Source organism: Bombina bombina, chromosome 4, assembly GCF_027579735.1.
Source record: "Bombina bombina isolate aBomBom1 chromosome 4, aBomBom1.pri, whole genome shotgun sequence".
NCBI lineage: Eukaryota > Metazoa > Chordata > Amphibia > Anura > Bombinatoridae > Bombina > Bombina bombina.
Window position 1 is genome coordinate 742,840,522 of NC_069502.1, and position 21,035 is coordinate 742,861,556.

General features: G+C 33.3%; 1 protein-coding gene across 1 annotated transcript; it reads left to right on the top strand.

The window, feature by feature from the left end:
- The first annotated feature begins 2,179 nt into the window (after nt 1-2,179).
- Nucleotides 2,180-17,499, top strand: LOC128657805 (protein unc-93 homolog A-like). The gene is made up of 8 exons (XM_053712222.1): nt 2,180-2,269; nt 4,030-4,211; nt 6,629-6,858; nt 8,137-8,271; nt 10,284-10,492; nt 12,104-12,239; nt 13,613-13,744; nt 17,240-17,499. Exons 1-8 carry the CDS (start codon nt 2,180-2,182, stop codon nt 17,497-17,499), a joined length of 1,374 nt encoding a protein of 457 aa, XP_053568197.1.
- Nucleotides 17,500-21,035: the final 3,536 nt, after the last annotated feature.

Sequence of the window (21,035 nt, forward strand, 5' to 3'; positions counted from 1 at the left end):
ATAAATTGACGAATGGGCCAAAAATCTGACAAATACGTATTTGTTCAAAGACACATACACATCTAATTTGATCTCATATCTCATGTCTATAAACTTTCCAGATTTGTACGCGCACATACGCCACCTACATTTTTCAAATATCAAACTCAATAAAGCAACAAATATTACAATAGAGGAAGATGCAATTTTTTTTTTGGTTTAGTTGTAAGAACTGTTGCAATTTTGTGAAGCACTCAAGCAGTGATGCTACAAATGAAGTAATCTCGTAGGCAGAGGATTTTCACTTGGGAAAAAAAAGTGGAACTTTTTATAAGGAAGTAAGGATGAAGTCAGATATGTAGGTTAGCACAAATTTAGACATGCAAATTTATGTTTAAACTATGAGCAGGTGGCTAATTGAGCAATTCATTTCTCTGTGATATAGATATACCTTGGAAGAACTATAAAAGCACATATATTTGATAGCGCTAACAGGTCAGTTGTATCAGCAAAGAACATCCCCATTTTATATTAGAATTCAGTATTGACTGACAAAAACTGGGAATGCTATAGGAAGCAAATACATCATTGCTGCAAAGTAAGTACAATTACTGTTATAAATATGAATTTGACCAATATATATATAAAATATATGAAATGATCAATTTGACTATGTTCCAGAAAAAAATATTTATTGGTATTTAGCTAATTTTGTTACAACTATGTGTTATATACAGTATTATTATATTTTGTTTTTGCTGCTAGCAGTAGAAGTATAGGTTGTTACACACAACAACAAAAAAACAATAATGCTCACACAGCAGATTTGTTTTGTTACCATATAAAATATTTCAATTAATCTCTTTAAATGAATTAGTTATTGCAGATTATTTTAGTTAGCATTCCATAACAGATTGATTATTAAGATACTATTGTTTTAATAGATCATTTAAATAATGAATATTACCCTAAGAATTTTAGAGAATAATTTCTTGTTTATACTATTCCTCTGACATAATTTCTTTAAAAATGTATGAATGTAAAAAGAAATGTATAGTAAGAGAAAAAATACCTTAAAATGTTAAAGGGGCAATAGAAACACTTCAAGATTTTAATATAAAATGTTTAATTATGCTCAATATACAAATGTTGCACTATATTTTTATTCATTTTGTCCCATTTCCCATAATTTAATTCTGAATATTATGAGCTTTTCAGTTCCTGTTAAAAGTTAAAGTGCAGATTCTAGACATAACATTACTATAGTTCACACAGTCATTGGCTGCATACTATAGGGACCCATTTATAATTATCCCTAATTGACCCCAGCAGAGAGGGAAACCTAGGTTACAACATGGAGGCTCCCATTGCTTTACGGACACTAAAACTTTACACTTATTTTTTTTAATATTTACACAACTAATATAACTTTAATAAATACATATGCATATTATTCTTAGAGAAATCATTACTTTGAATATATTATTCTATATAGCATTTGTTTAGTGTTTAAAGGGACAGTCTACTTGAAAATGTTTATTGTTTAAAAAGATAGATAATCCCTTTATTACCAATTTCCCAGTTTTTCATAACCAACACAGTTATATTAATATACTTTTTACCTCTGTGATTACCTTGTATCTAAGCCTCTACAGACTTCCCCTTATCTCAGTTCTTTTGACAGACTTGAATTTTAGCCAATCAGTGCTGACTCAAAAATAAATCCACGGTAGTGAGCATAATGTTATCTATATGGCACACATGAACTAGCACCGCCTAACTGTGAAAAACTGTCAAAATACACTGAGATAAGAGACGGCCTTCAAGGGCTTAGAAATTTGTATATGAGACTTCCTAGGTTTAGCTTTCAACAAAGAATACCAAGAGAACAAAGCAAATTTGATGATAAAATTAAATTTGGAAGTTATTTAAAATTACATGCCCTATCTGAGTCATGAAAGTTTAATTTTGATTAGACTGTCCCTTTAATGTACCTTTAAAGCAACATATATATTTTTTATTTTTGCACCTTTAGGCCGAGTTTCCATTGCTGTTTGTAAAGTGTGAAAACTGGTGGTAAAACATATCCAAAGACTTTGCTGAAGATATACTTATCCTAAAGCTAATTATCATACATTTCTTTTTAGGATAATTATTTGAGAAATATTCAAGTGGTGAAACATTATTCAAACATAAGAAAATGTCTCTAAAACCTATGAAAAATTTGCTTGTCCTTTCATTTGGAATCCTTTTTTTGTACACTGCTTATACTGGACTTAAGACATTGCAAGTAAGTAAATATGTACATTTAAAAACGTAAATCTCAAATACTGTCTCAGAGATTAGCAAAAAAAAAAATAATCTAAAAATGGAGCATGGAAAATATCAATGCAATATCATTTTATTTGATTATTTTTAATGCATAATCTTAAATTTAGAAGCAATAATATTAATACAGTAATACGATTGGATTCACATGCTAACGATTTGTATAAATTCATTTACAACAGATGTAATGAAAGTGAAGGTAAACTTTGATGAATGAAAGTCCATTTTTTAAAAATACTATTAAAAACAGGGGCACTTTCATTCATCAAAGTTTACAAAGCAGTCGTTTTGATTAAAACTTAACTTTTTTTCTTTTCACAGCCAGAGCAGCTTCCCCCTCCTGGAAATCCTCTCTTCACACGTCAGCAGCGACTAATCCGGCTTCCTCCAATCATGGCTTTCCCCCCAGGGTGGTTATTGCCTGAGGCCATGCTGTGATTGGAGGAAGCCGGATTAGTCATTGCTGACGTGTGAAGAGAGGATTTCCAGGAGGGGGAAGCTGCTCTGGCTGTGAAAAAAAAACAAAGGTACGTTTTTAGTCAAAACGGCTGCTTTGTAAACTTTGATGAATGAAAGTGCCCCTGTTTTTAATAGTATTTTTAAAAAATGGACTTTCATTCATCAAAGTTTACCTTCACTTTAAGTTAAACACAATAGTAGGTCTAGTTAGGAGCTGGGGAGGGAGCTATAACCCCAATTCCTAGCTGTAGCCCTCCAAAACCTCAAAGGTGCCTCAATTTTTTTTTAATTAAACCTATTTTTTCCATGTCCAGTTCTCCACACAGTACAAGGCACTACTAAATATCAGTAGATATTTTTCACCTACAGTACCACATAACATTTGTACTATCTCCATGAGAATTATAAGTATAAATATAAGACTCTCAGAGAATTTGATTTACTGTAAAAATGCTAAAAATAATATCAACATCCATACAAATTAAAGGGACATTGTACTCCAAAATGTTCCCCCCTTTAATTGTTAACAATGATCTATTTTACCTGTTGGAGTGTATCAAATTGTTTGCAAACAGCTCATTTACCTTAATGTTGTTACTTAAAATAGCTGCTTGTAATAGTTTGCCTGTAGAAACCACCACCTATATTGAAAATATAAATATTAAACGTATTCTCTGTAGAAAAGCTATGTAAACAGGATACAATAGCACTAATTAATCTCCCAGTGGGAGGCAGGAGAGAGACTTTTATATCTGAAATAGCTGGTTGAGCTCATTAAACCCCCCAGCCACAATTAGCAAACCTTAATAATAGGATGAGTATTTTTATACATAGATACCACTAACAGGTATGCTTTACCTGCAGGCTCAGACCATTTTTATGGGCATGTCCTTGAGAATAACAGGTGATAGTTTTAATCAGCAAAACCAGCTATTTCAAATTAAAAAAATAAGGATGAAGAGATCATTTTCCATTAATTTAATACTCTGCAGTAGGTATAAAAATAAATTTGGAACACATTTTATAGTACAGTGTCCCTTTAAGTACTTTAAATACACTTTTTTATTGTTAGGTGATTAAAATAAGGAAGTATATTGATTATGGTTTTACTTTACAGAACAAATGTTACATAATTTAAACAATTCTATTAATGGAAACAAAAATAAAAATGTGAAACACAATAGTTTACTGGTAGATTTTTTGGGAATATTAATAATTTTAATACATTTTAACAAATTAATAATCTTTTCTTTTTTTAAACAGAGCAGTCTTAATGATGATGAGGGCCTTGGTGTTGCATCATTGAGTGTTATGTATGGTGCTCTAACCATTTCATCAATGTTCCTGCCAGCAATTCTTATGAAAAAACTAGGCTGCAAATGGACCATTGTAGCGTCAATGTTCTTCTACATTTCCTTTACTCTAGGAAACTTCTATCCAAGCTGGTAATTACAGAATAAACCTAAACTAAATGAAGTGTAAAACCTTATTATGCTTGTGACCTATGACTCATTAAAGGGACACTCAATCAAAATTAAACTTTCATGATTCAGATAGAGCATGCCATTTTAAACAACTTTCCAATTTACTTCCATTATCTAAATGTGCACAATCTTTTTATATTTAAACTTTTTAAGTCATCAGCTTCTACTGAGCATGTGCAAGAATATGTGTGTATGCATTTGTGAATGGCTGATTGCTGTCACATGGTACATGTATGCATTTGTGATTGGCTGATGGCTGTCACATGGTACAGGGGGAGTGGAAATAGACATAACTTTTAAAATTGTCAAAAAAAAAATCTACTACTCATTTGAAGTTCAAACTAAGTGCTATTGCATTGTCTTGTTATCTTGCATTTGTTGATTATGCAAATCTACTGTGTTGACTGGTCCTTTAACAAATACAAGGTGTTAATTTACTGGCTTATGCTAGGGTAGAAATACAGTTCACATTTTGTTTTCCTAGAATAAAACAAGCTGGGTTGTAGCCAAATAAAAAGTTAATTATATATATAGGTTTAATTATAAGTGCAGAGGTTTCAAAATGCCAAAAGGAATTATTTTTCTTAAAGATATTCCTGTCTGTGAAATAATTTTACCTCAGCTATAAATTGCAATACATTTCTAAAAATTCCCAGTTACTGAACAACAACCTGTGAAATAACACAATATAATAAATGAATTGAAACTGTGATTCACAGTCTAGTTAAATTCAGTTAATCCTCACTGGGGTAAACAATAGCACATAGCTAAATAAATACCCTTCATATATATGGAAACTTTAACCATTAGCAATAATTATGTATTTAAAGTTATAAAAGCTACGCCTATGTAAAACTATATTAAGAAACTGCACAAATAAGGAACAGAAATTTGGTTTTGTATTTTAAAGGGGCATGAAACACAAATTTGTTCTTTTGCGACTCAGATAAGAGAGTAGAATTTTTAAACAGTTTCAAATTTACTTCTATTTTCAAATGATCTTCGTTCTTATGGTATTCTTTGAATGAAGGCAGGTAATGCATATGGCTGGAGCACCAGATGACAATAAAAAAAGTGCTACCATCTAGGACTCTTGCAAATGTATAACAGTTTTGCAGAGCTGCTACCATTTAGTGTTCCTGAGCGGTCATCCCTGTTTTTTCAACAAAGGATACCAAGGGAACAAAGAAAAGTTGATAAAAGAAGTAAACTGGAAAGCTGTTTAAATGGACAGTCTTCTTGAAAATGTTTATTGTTTAAAAAAGATAGACAATCCCTTTATTACCCATTCCCCAATTTTGCATAACAACACTGTTATATTAAAGGGACAGTCAACACCAGAATATTTGTTGTTTAAAAAGAAAGATAATACCTTTAATATCCATTCCCTTGTTTTGCATAACCAACACAGTTATATTAATACACGTTTTACCTCTGTTATTACCTTGTATCTAAGCTTCTGCTGACTGCCCCTTTATTGCAGTTCTTTTGACAGACTTGCATTTTAGCCAATCAGTGCTCACTCCTAGGTCACTTCACGTGCATGAGCTCAATGTTATCTATAGGAAACACACAAACTAATGTCCTCTAGTGGTCAAAATGCATTCAGATTAGAGGCAGTCTTCAAGGTCTAAGAAATTACCATATGAACCTCCTAGTTTTAGCTTTCAACTAAGAATATCAAGAGAACAAAGCAAAATTGGTGATAAAAGTAAATTGGGAAGTTATTTAAAATTGCATGCCCTATTTAAATCATGCAAGTTTTTTTGGGACTTGACTGTCCCTTTAATACTTTTTACCTCTGTTATTACTTTGTATATAACTTATATACAAAGTAATAACAGAGGTAAAAAGTATTAAATAATATAAGCCTCGGCAGACAACCCCCTTATCCCAGTTCTTTTGACAGACTTGCATTGTAGCCAATCAGTGCTGACACATAAATAGCTCCTCAAAATGCCATGAGATAAGAGGTGGCCTTCAAGGGCTTAGAAATTAGCATATGAGCCTACCTAGGTTTAGAATACCAAGAGAACAACACAGCAAACTTTATGATAAAAGTGAATTGGAAAGTTGTATACAATTGTATACCCTATCTGAATCATGAAAGTTAGATTTTGTCTAGACTGTCCCTTTAATAGTGCATGTTTCTATCTGAATCATGAAAGAAAATTGAGTTTTTTGTCGATTTATTACAGAACCGTGAATCTAAAAGCCTTGACAACATGTATTATTTTTTTCTTAATTCTTGACCCAAATATCTCCTGTGGTAAATTATTTAAAACAGATATGCCATCGTAAAGAAACACAAATATAATATTTTGCTTGCAATCAACATTCATAGATTATGAGTTTCTAAGAAAACTATTATTTTGCAGGCCAACTCTGATTACAACATCCATACTGCTTGGAATAGGTGGAGCGCCTCTGTGGGCGGCAAAGAGTGCCTATATTACATCACTTGGAAGCCAATATGCAGAAATTGTTGGAAAAGCTACAAAAGATGTTGTCAATCATTATTTTGGAATCTTCTTTTTCATTTGTCATACTTGTCGTATATGGGGGAATCTAATATCAGCTTTAATATTTAACTTGTCACCAAATGCAGGTACGTGTTGTTCCTTTTTATTTTTACCATAAATATATATAGCTGCAGTGCTAGTGTCTCAACCCAAAAATGAAATGTATTAATACAGCATATGCAATCAAATGTTTGTGATTCAGACAGATACAAATTTAAAAAAGTTTCCAATTTACTCCTATGATTAAATTAGGTTCGGTTCTATGATATTCTATGTTAAAGGGACAGTCTACACTAAAACTGTTATTGTTTAAAAGATAGATAGCGCCTTTACTACCCATTCCCCAGCTTTGCACAACCAACAAAGTTATATTAATATAATTTATAACCTTTAAACCTCTAAATGTCTGCCTGTTTCAAAGGCTCTATAGACAGCCTCTTAATCACATGCTTTTTTGTTTTGCTTTTCACAACAGGAGACTGCTAGTGTATGTGGGCCATATAGATAACATTGTGTTCACACCCGGGAAGTTATTTAAGAATTAGCACAACGCAGCACTAACTGCAAGTCAATAGATAATAAATAAATAGTCATGTGATCAGGGGGCTGTTTGCAGAGGCTTAGATACAAGGTAATCACAGTGATAAAAAGTATATTAATATAACTGTGTTTGTTATGCAAAACTGAGGAAAGGGTAATAAAGTGATTATCTATCTTTTAAAACAAAACAAATCTATTGTAGACTGTCCCTTTAAAGAGATACCTAGGTAGGTACCTGAAGCACTACATGACAGGAAATAGTGCTGCCATCTAGTGTTCTTGCAAATGGATAACATTGTTGGAAAACTGCTGCAGGCACGTGCACCCTCCTGAGCTTACGTCCCTGCTTTTCTAAAAAAAGATACCAAGAGAATTAAGACATTTTGATAATAGAAGTAAAGTATAAAGTTGTTTAAAATTGCATGCTCTATCTGAATTCATTAAATAAATATTTTGTGTTTTATGTCCCTTTAAAAAGACATTAAACATCTCTTGTTTTTGAGTAAATAATTTGCTTTGTCCCACACTCCCTAGAGAGGCTGCCAATCATAAAGCTGGTTTAGACTATTTGCAGCTTTTTGGTAACCTAGGTTACAGATGTTGACCCCTCTAGGGAGCAAGGGACAAAACACAATTTTTATATGAAGGCAAGAAGTGTTTAATGTCTCTTGAAAATCGGTGGATTACATTGTTTGCCTGTATATATAGGGAATTATGGTAGTTATGTGGAAGTAAATCATATATTATGTTCTCCAAATACAACATGATGATATAATTCTATATAAGCTATGCAGTGTCTCATTAATTATTTATTTTATTTATAGGAGAATCGCTGGGTGCATTGAATCAAACAACCTGTGGAGCAGGATTCTGTCCAATCCAATCCCTCGCTGCAGAAAATATAACAGGGCCTAGCCTCTCAAATACTGTGCTTTATACTCTTCTTGGGTGTTATACAGGTACTGCAAGTAATTCCAGTTATGTTCAACTGATATGTATTTATAAATTAAAACACTTATGTCAATGTTGAGAGCTGATTTTTAATATGGCTCCAAGCAATTATGTAAAATCATAATTTACTGCACGTGGATAGAATTCTTATAGACACCTGCATAACACATTTAGAGAATATACTCCACAAACCCTTAAAGGGACACTAAACCCACATTTTATCTTTCATGATTCAGATAGAGCATGCAATTTTAAGCAACTTGCTAATTAACTCCTACTAACAATTTTTCTTCATTCTCTTGCTTAGGAGCCAGCCCATTTTAGGTTCAGCACCCTGGATAGCGCTTGCTTATTAATGGCTACATTTAGCAAACCAATAAGCAAGCATAACCCAGGTTCTCAACCAAAAATGGTCTGGTTTCTTAGCTTTACATTCCTGCTTTTTAAATAAAAATAGTAAGAGAACAAAGAAAAATTGATAATAGGAGTAAATTAGAAAGTTGCTTACAATTGTTCTATTTGAATTGTTAAAGAAAAAATTTGGGTTTAGTGTCCCTTTAAGAGCTACGGGTATATTTTGTAGATAAATCAGTTGATATGTTTTTCTAAATGATTGTGATCAACTGCATAGATAAAAAGTCAGCTCTACAGCATTGCAATACTGGGAGCTAGCTGGTGATTGGCGCCTCTTGTCATTGGTTCATCAGGTGTGCTCAGCTAGTTCCCGGTTATTCATTCCTAAACTATAACTATGTATATAACCCCCTTTATAGGAGTTAAACTCAAAGGTAAAGCAATAATAAAATGCCCTAATGCATTACCTTTCCAGTGAGAACTGATGCACTAAATACATTATCTTATGCAACTGAACGCTAAGATTTGTTGCACTACAACAGCGATTATTGTATCAGATCCTCAATATGACATAGGAATTTGTCAAAAATCCCTGATTAGTTCGCTGAATTCTTAAAATGTGGGAGATATAAATGGACATGAAACCCATTTTTTTTTCTTTCATGATTTAGAAATAACAAAACAACTTTCCAATTTACTTCTACTAATTTGCTTCATTCTTTTGATATCCTTTGTTGAAATGCTTATCTAAATAGGCTCAGTAGCTGCTGATTGGTGGTTGCACATAGATGCCTCGTGTGATTGGCTCATCCATATGCATTGCTATTTTTTCAACAAAGGATATCTAAAGAATGGAGCAAATTAGATAATCAAAGTAAATTGGAATGTTGTTTAAAATTGTATTCTCTAGCTGAATCATGAAAAAAAAATCCTGGGTTTCGTGTCCCTTTAAAGTGAAGATAAATACTAATAAAAACAGGGGCACTTTTATTCATGAAAGTTTAAATTTCACAGGTTTTGTTAAAATACTTACCTTTTTCTTCTTGCAAGCCGGACCAGCGATACCCGCCAGCTTCTTCCTCCTGTACTTACACAGCAATGACAAAACCAGCTTCCTCCAAACACGGGATGGCCTCAGGAAACGTTTGCTCTGGGGGGAAGTCATGATTGGAGGAAGTCAGATTCGTCATTGCTGATGTAAGTACAGAGCAGCTGCGGGAGGGGGATCGCTGGTCCAGCTTGGAAGAAGAAAAAGGTAAATATTTTAACAAAACCGTTGCAATGTGAACTTTCATGAATGAAAGTGCCCCTGTTTTTAATAGTATTTTTAAAAACTGGGCACTCGGTTTTTAAAAATATAGACTTCATGCCACTTATCAACAAAGGTTGCATGGTATTTCCTTACATTTTGACCTTTACCTTATTTATAACTCTTTACTTATTCTATTAAAAAAGGATTTCATATTAGAGTATATAATTACAAATTGACACCGAATATTTAATCCATTAAGTGCTCTAAGGTGACCAGAATATTAACATTTGGAAATAGTATTCTGAGCACAAACTAAAGTTTTGTTTCTGGTTTTTTTTCCCCCTAAACAATGAGCAGCTACGGTTTTTTCTTTTAGCTGTTACTAATATTACTAATACTGTGGTTCTGTCTTAGGTTGCGGCGTAATTGCTGTCCTCTTAATCGCTATATTTCTGGATACAATCAAAACAAAGGAGGAGACTGAACAGGAGAAAACGCAGACAATATGCTCAATGTTTTTTGAAACCTTTAAGCACCTAAAAGATAAACGCCAATGTTTGCTGATTCCTCTTACGCTGTTTAGCGGTTTAGAACAAGGTTTCATAACAGGGGACTTTACTCGGGTAAGGCTTTTAATTTTTTATTCTTTAAAATACCCAAGATAAGATTATAATAAGGGCATTTAAATTAAAATAAGTGATATATATGTGTAATAGTGCTAAAGTCGTGGACACGAGCCAAAATGTGTAAGCGCAGCGGGACCGCCCCCTCCTGCTCCCCTCCAGCGATGGGCTGCCCACCTGCCTCCCTCCTAACCCACCCACGACACCAACGATCGGCACCCCCGTTGCCTGATGCAGAGAGGGACACTCGTGGTGCATGCAAAAATAGCGCAATCTCGCTACTTTTAGCGAGATCGCGGCACAGAGAGGCCCAGGACAGCAGCGTTATACGGGGTATGACGCTGGTCCTTAAGGGCTTAACGACCAGCGACGTCCTTGCGCTTGTCTCTACTGCGCATCGGTGCTGTTCGTTAAGGGGTTAAGGCCAGGTATGTCTGCCTTGCGCAGTCTCTACTGCGCATGACTGCATTGGACAAACATACCTGGCCTTTTATTATATGGGATGTATATGTGTGTGTGTAAGGATTTTGTACAAATGTTATAAAATATTGAATATATCAAAATTATGAGATATGGACAGATCTGAACTATGGAGAAATACATTCATAATACAAATAGATTTTTTTTTAATATTTTCTGAGCATAGAACTGATCAAATGTCTCTTTTCTTTAAAGAAATATTGGTGTCAACAGGACTGAATATCAAATAGATTTTTTTTTTACAAAGGGTGTTCTTTGGCTAAAACTAATTCTTGTGCTTGTGGGAAGTTGTCTGTCCACCAATGGAACAGAGGGACCTGTTTTTATTAACCAATGAGCAACTGGTCTCTTTGAATCAGTTCTGTTAAACATACATTTCCTGTTTCAATATAAATTTGTAACAGCTGTTTTCATTTAATTTTAATTTATCATGCAAATACATTTTGATATATATGTTTACCTGCTGCTCAGTGCCTTATAAACTCTTGGGAACTGGGCTCTTGTCCTCCTATATGAATTTGTTTTACTTAGTCATAATAATAATACCATTAAAAATAACAACACGTTAGAATTGTTTTTGTTTATTACCTTTTAAAAAAAGCAAATGCTGAAATATAGTAATTTATGTAATAAAAAAATGATGATAATGCAGTATCAGTCTATTAAAGGGATATGAAACAAAAAAAAAAGGCTGTCATGATTCAGATAGAGCATGCAATTTTAAGAAACTTTCTAATTTCCTGTTATCAATTTTTTTTCGTTCTATTGGTATCTTTATTTGAAAAGCAGGAATGTAAAGCTTAGGAGCCGGCCCATTTTTGGTTCAGCGCATGGGTAGTGCTTTCTGATTGGTGTCTAAATGTAGCCACCAATCAGCAATTGTTACCCATGGTGCTGAACTAAAAATGGTCCGGCTCCTAAAATTACATTCCTGCTTTTTTAAATAAAGATGCCAAGAGAACAAAGAAAATTGATAATAGAAGTAAATTTGAAAGATGCTTAAAATGTAATGCTCTATGATCTGAATCATGACAGAAACATTTTTGGATTTCATATCTTTTTAATAGATAAAGATAATATATATAATATAATATTATGTATAATAATATAAATAATTTTGTCTTTTTGCAGGACTATGTGACCTGCGCTATTGGTATTCGAATGGTTGGCTTTGTGATCATCAGTTTTGGAGTTACTAATGCTATCTTTCCTGTAGTATTTGGAAAGCTGTCCCAATATACTGGAAGAATCTCTATTGTTTTGTCAGGTGTGTCTTAATACTAAGAGATACTATTATCTTAATAAACAATGATCATATAAGATAACTCACTTTACACCAATAGTGTTAAAGGACCAGTAAATACATTAGATTTGCATAATCTACAAATGTATGATTAAAAGACAACACAATAGCACTTAGTCTGAACTTGACAAGTTTCAAAGTTATGTGTAATTTCCACTACTCCTGTACCATGTGACAGCCATCAGCCAATCACAAATGCATATACTTATATTCTGTGAATTCCTGCACATGCTCAGTAGGACTGGTGACTAAAGTGTAAAAATAAAAAAAGACTGCACATTTTGTTAATGGAAGTAAATTGGAAAGTTGTTTAAAATTGCTTCCTCTATCTGAATCATGAAAGTTTAATTTTGTCTTGTGTCACCCTTTAAAAAGTATCACCCTTAGCAAACAGAATGACATGACATTAAAATAAGAAAATGCTTTACTGAAAATTTAAATATTGCGCTATTGCTTTTCTATACCTATGTGTTTAAATGCACCACTAAACTGGAGCTGATCACAGCCTCTGAGCCAATCAGGAGCAGCATATGTACATAGCTACAAAATCGATGGACATCTTCAGCTCAGGAGTAGAAGAGCATTGCTCAAATTAAATTGATTTTAACTATGTTTTTAACACTTTTGGGGGAAAGTTAAAGGACTAGTCAATGCTGTATATTTGCATAATCAGCACATGTAAGATAACAAGACAATGCAATTGCACTTAGTCTGAACTTCAAATGAGTAGTAGATTTTTTTTCTGACAATTTTAAAAGTTATGTCTTTTTCCATTCCCCCTGTACCATGTGACAGCCATCAGCCAATCACAAATGCATACACGTACCATGTGAGAGCAATCAGCCAATCACAAATGCATACACACTTATTCTTGCACATGCTCAGTAGGAGCTGGTGACTCAAAAAGTTAAAATATAAAAAGACTGTGCACATTTTGTTAATAGAAGTAAAATGGAAAGTTGTTTAAAATTGTATGCTCTGTCTGAATAATGAAAGTTTAATTTTATTGAGTGTCCCTTTAAATACATGTACAGATACAGTAAAGTAATAGTGCAATAATAAAATGCTCTTACTCATTTAAATATTTATTGTTTGCATAATTATATCCCTTTAATTTTCTCTCTTAGTTTTTATACATTTTCATTCAACATTTTATTTCTGTGTTCTTTAAAAGCACCGATAGATAATGAAGATTTGAGCAAGACACTAGCAAAATAATTCAAATAACTGAATCAAAACGATTATTTAACAAATATATATTGCAGAAATACGTCATTTTTACTTTATAATTTTACTGAAATCTCTTTATCAAGATGCGTTTATTTTTTTATTTTTAGGAGCCTTCGTGCAAATTGCTTGTATCATTGCCCTTTTATTGTGGAAGCCTCATTCTGGACAGATAGCTGTGTTTTTTGTCATTTCCGGAATATGGGGAATTGCAGATGCTATCTGGCAAACACAGATCAGCTGTAAGTATCAAAGGACTTGGTAATTTATTTTTTAAAAGACTAATACATATAACCCGTGTTATATATATACGTTGCAAATGAATGCACTCTCAGGACTTCTTAATAGTTAGTCAAAAAGAATTTATTGACGTTTCGGGGTTCACACTGACCCCTTCGTCAGAATCTGATTCTGATGAAGGGGTCAGTGTGAACCCCGAAACGTCAATAAATAATTTTTGACTCACTATTAAGAAGTCCTGAGAGTGCATTCATTTGCAGCGTATCTATTACATTTTTGCACCCAGGCAGACAACCCAGGAGGGTGGATTCACTTCCAAGGTTTTGATCTATCTATCTATCTATCTAATCCCATCCCATCAATGAGCAACTGCCCGGTGCAATACCATAAAACAGATAAACAAACCAGCTGAAAATCCGGACCTGATGTTAATTCTCAAATAACGTAGGCAAACTGGATTAGTGACAAACACAAACGATTTCTGTGAATAAACACACAAACAAAAGGGCGCCTCCTAGTGTGATATTGATAAACCACAACAATAATGTATGTTAGTGGACTGGTACTCACAAGTGTGGCAGCACCCAATCGTGCTTAGTATGGTAGACTGGGATCTCAGTGTCCCAGAGCTGGGATTCATGTGTCAAATTTATTGACGTTTCGGGGATATATTTCCCCTTCTTCAGAAGGGTTCTTCAGAAGGGGAAATATATCCCCGAAACGTCAATAAGTTTGACCTTTACTTTGATGCAATTCCTGGTTTGTTGCTGTTCTGTTTGACAATATTATTATTCACAGACCTACCAGGTGGTTGACTTCAGGAGGGCAGATTCATATCAAGACTGTGTTTATATATATATATATATATATATATATATATATATATATATATATATATATATATATACAGTTGCAAGAAAAAGTATGTGAACCCTTTGGAATGATATGGATTTCTGCACAAATTGGTCATAAAATGTGATCTGATCATCATCTAAGTCACAACAATAGACAATCACAGTCTGCTTAAACTAATAACACACAAAGAATGAAATGTTGCCATGTTTTTATTGAACACACCATGTAAACATTCACAGTGCAGGTGAAAAAATTATGTGAACCCCTAGACTAATGACATCTCCAAGAGCTAATTGGAGTGAGATGTCAGCCAACTGGAGTCCAATCAATGAGATGAGATTGGAGGTGTTGGTTACAGCTGCCCTGCCCTATAAAAAACAAACACCAGTTCTGGGTTTGCTTTTCACAAGATGCATTGCCTGATGTGAATGATGCCTCGCACAAAAGAGCTCTCAGAAGACCTACGATTAAGAATTGTTGACTTGCATAAAGCTGGAAAGGGTTATAAAAGTATCTCCAAAAGCCTTGCTGTTCATCAGTCCATGGTAAGACAAATTGTCTATAAATGGAGAAAGTTCAGCAGTGCTGCTACTCTCCCTAGAAGTGGCCGTCCTGTAAAGATGACTGCAAGAGCACAGCGCAGACTGCTCAATGAGGTGAAGAAGAATCCTAGAGTGTCAGCTAAAGACTTACAAAAGTCACTGGCAAATGCTAACATCCCTGTTAGCGAATCTACAATACGTAAAACACTAAACAAGAATGGATTTCATGGGAGGATACCACAGAGGAAGCCACTGCTGTCCAAACAAAACATTGCTGCACGTTTACAGTTTGCACAAGAGCACCTGGATGTTCCACAGCAGTACTGGCAAAATATTCTGTGGACAGATGAAACCAAAGTTGAGTTGTTTGGAAGAAACACACAACACTATGTGTGGGGAAAAAGAGGCACAGCACACCAACATCAAAACCTCATCCCAACTGTGAAGTATGGTGGTGGGGGCATCATGGTTTGGGGCTGCTTTGCTGCGTCAGGGTCAGGACGGATTGCTATCATCGAAGGAAAAATTAATTCCCAAGTTTATCAAGACATTTTGCAGGAGAACTTAAGGCCATATGTCTACCAGCTGAAGCTCAACAGAAGATGGGTGTTGCAACAGGACAATGACCCAAAGCATAGAAGTAAATCAACAACAGAATGGCTTAGACAGAAGAAAATACGCCTTCTGAAGTGGCCCAGTCAGAGTCCTGACCTCAACCCGATTGAGATGCTGTCGCATGACCTCGAGAAAGCAATTCACACCAGACATCCCAAGAATATTGCTGAACCGTTGTGCACGTCTGATCTGCAACTACAGGAAACGTTTGGTTGAAGTTATTGCTGCCAAAGGAGGTTCAACCAGTTATTAAATCCAAGGGTTTACATACTTTTTGCACCTGCACTGTGAATGTTTACATGGTGTGTTCAATAAAAACATGGCAACATTTCATTCTTTGTGTGTGATTAGTTTAAGCAGACTATGATTGTCTATTGTTGTGACTTAGATCATGATCAGATCACATTTTATGACCAATTTGTGCAGAAATCCATATCATTCCAAAGGGTTCACATACTTTTTCTTGCAACTGTATATATATATATATACATACATACCTCGTTTTATTGCACTTCGCTTTATTGCACATTGTAAATATTGCTCTTTTTACAAATTGAAGGTTTGTGACAAACCTTGGTCGAGCAAGTCTATTGGCGCCATTTTTACAACATATATACAAATATAAACACATAAAAACACATGAATACACATAAATACACGTAAACACACATGATTAGATATATAAACACATAAATACACATGAATAGACATATAAACACATGAATACACATATAAACACAGATACACATGAATAGACATATATACACACATATAAACACATAAATACACATATTTACACATATAAAAACATAAATACACATGAATACACATATAAACACATAAATACACATGATTAGACACATAAACACATAAATAGACATGAATACATATAAACACTTAAATACACATGAATACACATACAAACACAAATACACATGAATAGACATATAAACACAGATACACATGAATATACATATATACACATGGATAGACATATATACACATATATACACATACAAACACAAATACACATGAATAGACATATAACCACAGATACACATGAATACACATATATACACATAAATACACATATAAACACAAATACACATGGATACACATATATACACATATAAACACATAGATACAGATACATAGGCATGCATATACATATATACACACCTATATATAAATATATATATATATATATCAACCGCCAGCAAAAAGATTATGACTCACTTAAGGCTCAGATGACGATTAGCATTTTTTTACCAATAAAGTACATTTTAATTAAGGTATAGATACATATATATATATATATATATATATATATATATATATATATATATATATATATATATATATATATATATATATATATAAAAATATATATATATATATATATACACACACACATTTTTTTTTATTTTTTTTTTTTTATTCTTTTACACAGAAACGTATACTAATTTATGTCCTTGTCTCTTTTAGCTCTGTATGGGATTTTGTTTGAGAAAAACAAGGAGGCTGCCTTTGCAAATGTTTGTCTTTGGGAATCAATTGGATTTGTTATTGCATTTGGATATAGCACATTTTTATGTGTGTCTGTGAAACTTTACATACTTTTATCTGTGATTGTTATTGCCATCATTCTCTATGCTGTTGTTGAATACATAGAGTACCAGAAACCATCTACTGTTGTAGAGAAGGAGCCAAATGAAAATTCATCCCCAATACCAGTGGCAGCATAGGAAAAAGTAGAGCGCTAATGTGATTTAAAAAGGCTAAACCTTTTTCATATACCATACACAAAGTAGTTGCATTTCAAATTTTTCTAAATTTTTTTTTATACAAGATTAAATTAAATTCTGCCTCATTTAAAGGAACAGTAAATATAGTAGCGTTTTATAATCAACAAATGATAAAAAGACAATGCAATAGCACTAAGGGGCCGATTTACTAATGTGAATACGCTGTCTGCATTTATCATTGCACAAGCATTTCTAGTAAAATGCTTGTGCAATGCCAACCCCTGCACATTCGTGGCCGATCGGTGTCAATCAACCCGATGGTATCCGATCAGGCTGATTTCTGTCCGTCGACTCAGAGGTGGTGGACGAGTAAAGGAGTAGCGGTCTTATGACCACATATACATCATTTAGCTGCATAAATATAGGCACTGTGTCTATAATCTTCACATATCAGAACTTTGGAATTATTTTAATTTGTGATTGAATATTAATATTTAATAATAATTTTGTTGTCATTAATTGCTGAACACCTCAATAGTATTATTTTGGAATACACTACAGAGATTATATAACATTTTACTGGAGTGTACTAAGATTCTACTATATTAATTGAAGTATTGACGACGATAAATTTATTATTGTTAATTATTAATATTCATAATTTCTTAAATAATATCGTAATCATAAATATAGTATATGAAACTGTGTCTAATGCAAAAAAAAGATTGACCCTTTCAATTTTCTAGTATGAAAATGTAATATCTACAAAAAAGCGAGATTTATTGGTTTTCATTCTCAAGGCGAAACATTTTTGTTAATGAAGATAGATATAATTTTGGGGGGGGGGAAATGATAATACTGCAAGGATATTTATATTTATCTAAATATAATTTTTAACACTTTTATTATAAAAAATTAATTTAGTAATTTAGTAGTTGTCAGAAATACATACATTATACATTTTGTTTACAATTATGTTTTTTTATGGTCCTTATTCTATGATAAATGAAGAAAAAAGTTTTAGGCATACAAATATTTTTCATAAATAAATAAAATAATATTTTTGGTAAATATTTCATATAATAGAAATACATTTTTCATGTCTCAAACCTATATACTTATAAAAAAGTTATTGGAATTATTTTAAAATTTTACTTAGATTGTTGCTAATTATTTAAGCATCACTTGTATTTATTGAAGATAATGTTTTTTTTAAATTATTGTATTTTGATCAATGTTATGCATAATTTCCTACATATATAAATATATATTTTTTTATAAACTGTTTAAATTATTAAAACTTGTAATACATTTTAATGTATCTATTTTCATTATGTAATTGTTTTACTTGCAATAAATATTTGTTTAAAGGGACATTACACTGTAAAATTGTTTTTATATTAATGTATTTTCAATGACGTGTTATACCAGCTGCAGAGTATAAAATGTATGAGAAATTGCATTTTCAGGTTTAGCTGGTTTTGTGCTTTTAAACCACAGCCTATTACAATGGGTTGAGCTTCAGGTATTATTATATCTCATTATGTTATCACTTTGTGTACACACTCTTGCTTCCTTATCGTATATTTGTCTGGAAAACTAAAGCTCAATACATAGAGAGAACAATGGAAAATTATCATTTTATTACTTAACTATCCTGCACCCCACTGAGAGTGTAATTTCTTCTGCTGGCTGTGTTTACTTAGGCTATTCAATAGCTGAGACTCCAGTATCAAAATTTTCAGTATAGGTTGGGAAACCACAAGCTAAATCAGCTATTTCAAAGGCCAAAATAAGGGTAAAGGAGTTACTTGTAAACCATTTAATACACTCCAGCAGGTAAAATGGATAATTGGGAACAACTTAAATGGGAGATTTTTTTGGGGTGAACAGTCCCTTTAACTTGACCACATATTTGTTAATGTGTTACCATTTTGAACATGAACAAATAAAGACAAATTATTTATAATAAAAAACGAGCAAGTATAGGATGCTTACTTTCCTGGAGTAGTTCAATCACTTTGGAGTGTAAAGCCGGTTGCTCTCATGAGCCGGAAGTAGTAATGTTGAGATCCGTAATGTGAATAAGACGGATCCTCCTTCTTATGTGGATGTAGAAATAGATGCTACCTGTGACGTGTGGACGATTTTTCGCCAATCAAATCCAAAGGAAAGGAAAACTGCAAGACAAGAACAGAACAGGCGCAGCCCGATTCAAGTGTAGCAAAATGTAATACAAGTAAGTGCGCTAGGACAAGTGGCTACTTACAATGTTAAAAACATAAAAATGCATATAAGAAAGTATATCCCAAAGGGAGACTGCAACTGTAATTCCACTATTCAGAGATACAATCCAACGTGCGATAATCCACCCCAGCCGTAATAGGAAACCAAGTGTGGTGATAGCTTGTGGAGTAGCCCTCCGTGATGTAAGGAATAAAGTATTAGATACACACTCAGACTTTTGGAACATTAGTCTCTACACATTTTGTCTGAGGTCGCTCAGACTTTTTCAAGAGAAGTGCCATTGTTAGCTCCAACCGGCTTTTAAAGGAGCCAATGGGTTCAGAGTGTAGTTGTTAACCAATCAGTGATCAGATACATAAGCAACAACGGTAAAACATCTGTTATTTTAACAGAGCCAAATCCTTTAAAAATATATCATTTCATCACATTATTAAAATGTATATTCTCCAAAACGATTAAAAGACAAAGTAATTGGTTTTTTAAAAACATTAAAATGCAAGAGTGGAGTTAATATATCAACATCACAAAAACAACAGTAAATTGAAAAAGAAAAACACTGAGTCATAATTTCTTATCTATGAACACAATTCATATTAAAACTGATTGTATTTGATGTCTGATTTGAGCAGCTAGCACAGATGATGTGTCAGATAATGTTTTTTTTTAAATTTAAATGCTGGAAAAACAGAGGCTACATAAATGTTTGAAGGTCTAGTTCTAAATTTAGTCCTGCTGGATGCATAGCATCCAATTGATAGATCCAGAAGGATTCCCTGCGTCTAAGTGTAAGCAGCCTATTTGAACATTTGTTTGGCGGTATCCAGTCTATTACCTGGATTTTAAGACTTGTGGGATCAGAGTTATGGAATAATCTAAAGTGTTCGGGAACACTGTGTGTTTTCAATCCGCTTTTAATATTAACATGTTCGCCTAATCTTGTGCGAATATTCCTTTTTGTTCTTCCTATGTAAATCATTTTGCAGCTGCAGCTTAAAAGGTATATAACATATGTGGTGCTGCAGTAGCACTTGTACTTCTGTTTAAAAATCTTAGTTCCCCTTGAGTTGGTGAAATTAACATCTCTGTTCACATGTTTGCACATGCCACACCTGGGTGCCCCACATTTAAAAGTACCTGGTTTTTGTTCCAACCAGTGTGTGTTCTTTGTTGTCTTTTGTTGTTTAGCTGGTTCGCGCAGTTTAGTGGGGGCTAAAATGTTTTTAAATCTTTATTTTTTCTAAAGGTAACTAATGGTTTATCTGGTATGATGTTACCCAAGATTGGATCTG

Excerpts from the sequence above, each read along its gene's own strand:
- LOC128657805 (XM_053712222.1), top strand. The coding sequence starts at position 2,180 with ATGTCTCTAAAACCTATGAAAAATTTGCTTGTCCTTTCATTTGGAATC. Across the intron at positions 6,859-8,136 it reads TAACTTGTCACCAAATGCAG|GAGAATCGCTGGGTGCATTG; the intron begins GTACGTGTTGTT and ends TTTTATTTATAG. Across the intron at positions 8,272-10,283 it reads TCTTCTTGGGTGTTATACAG|GTTGCGGCGTAATTGCTGTC; the intron begins GTACTGCAAGTA and ends GTTCTGTCTTAG.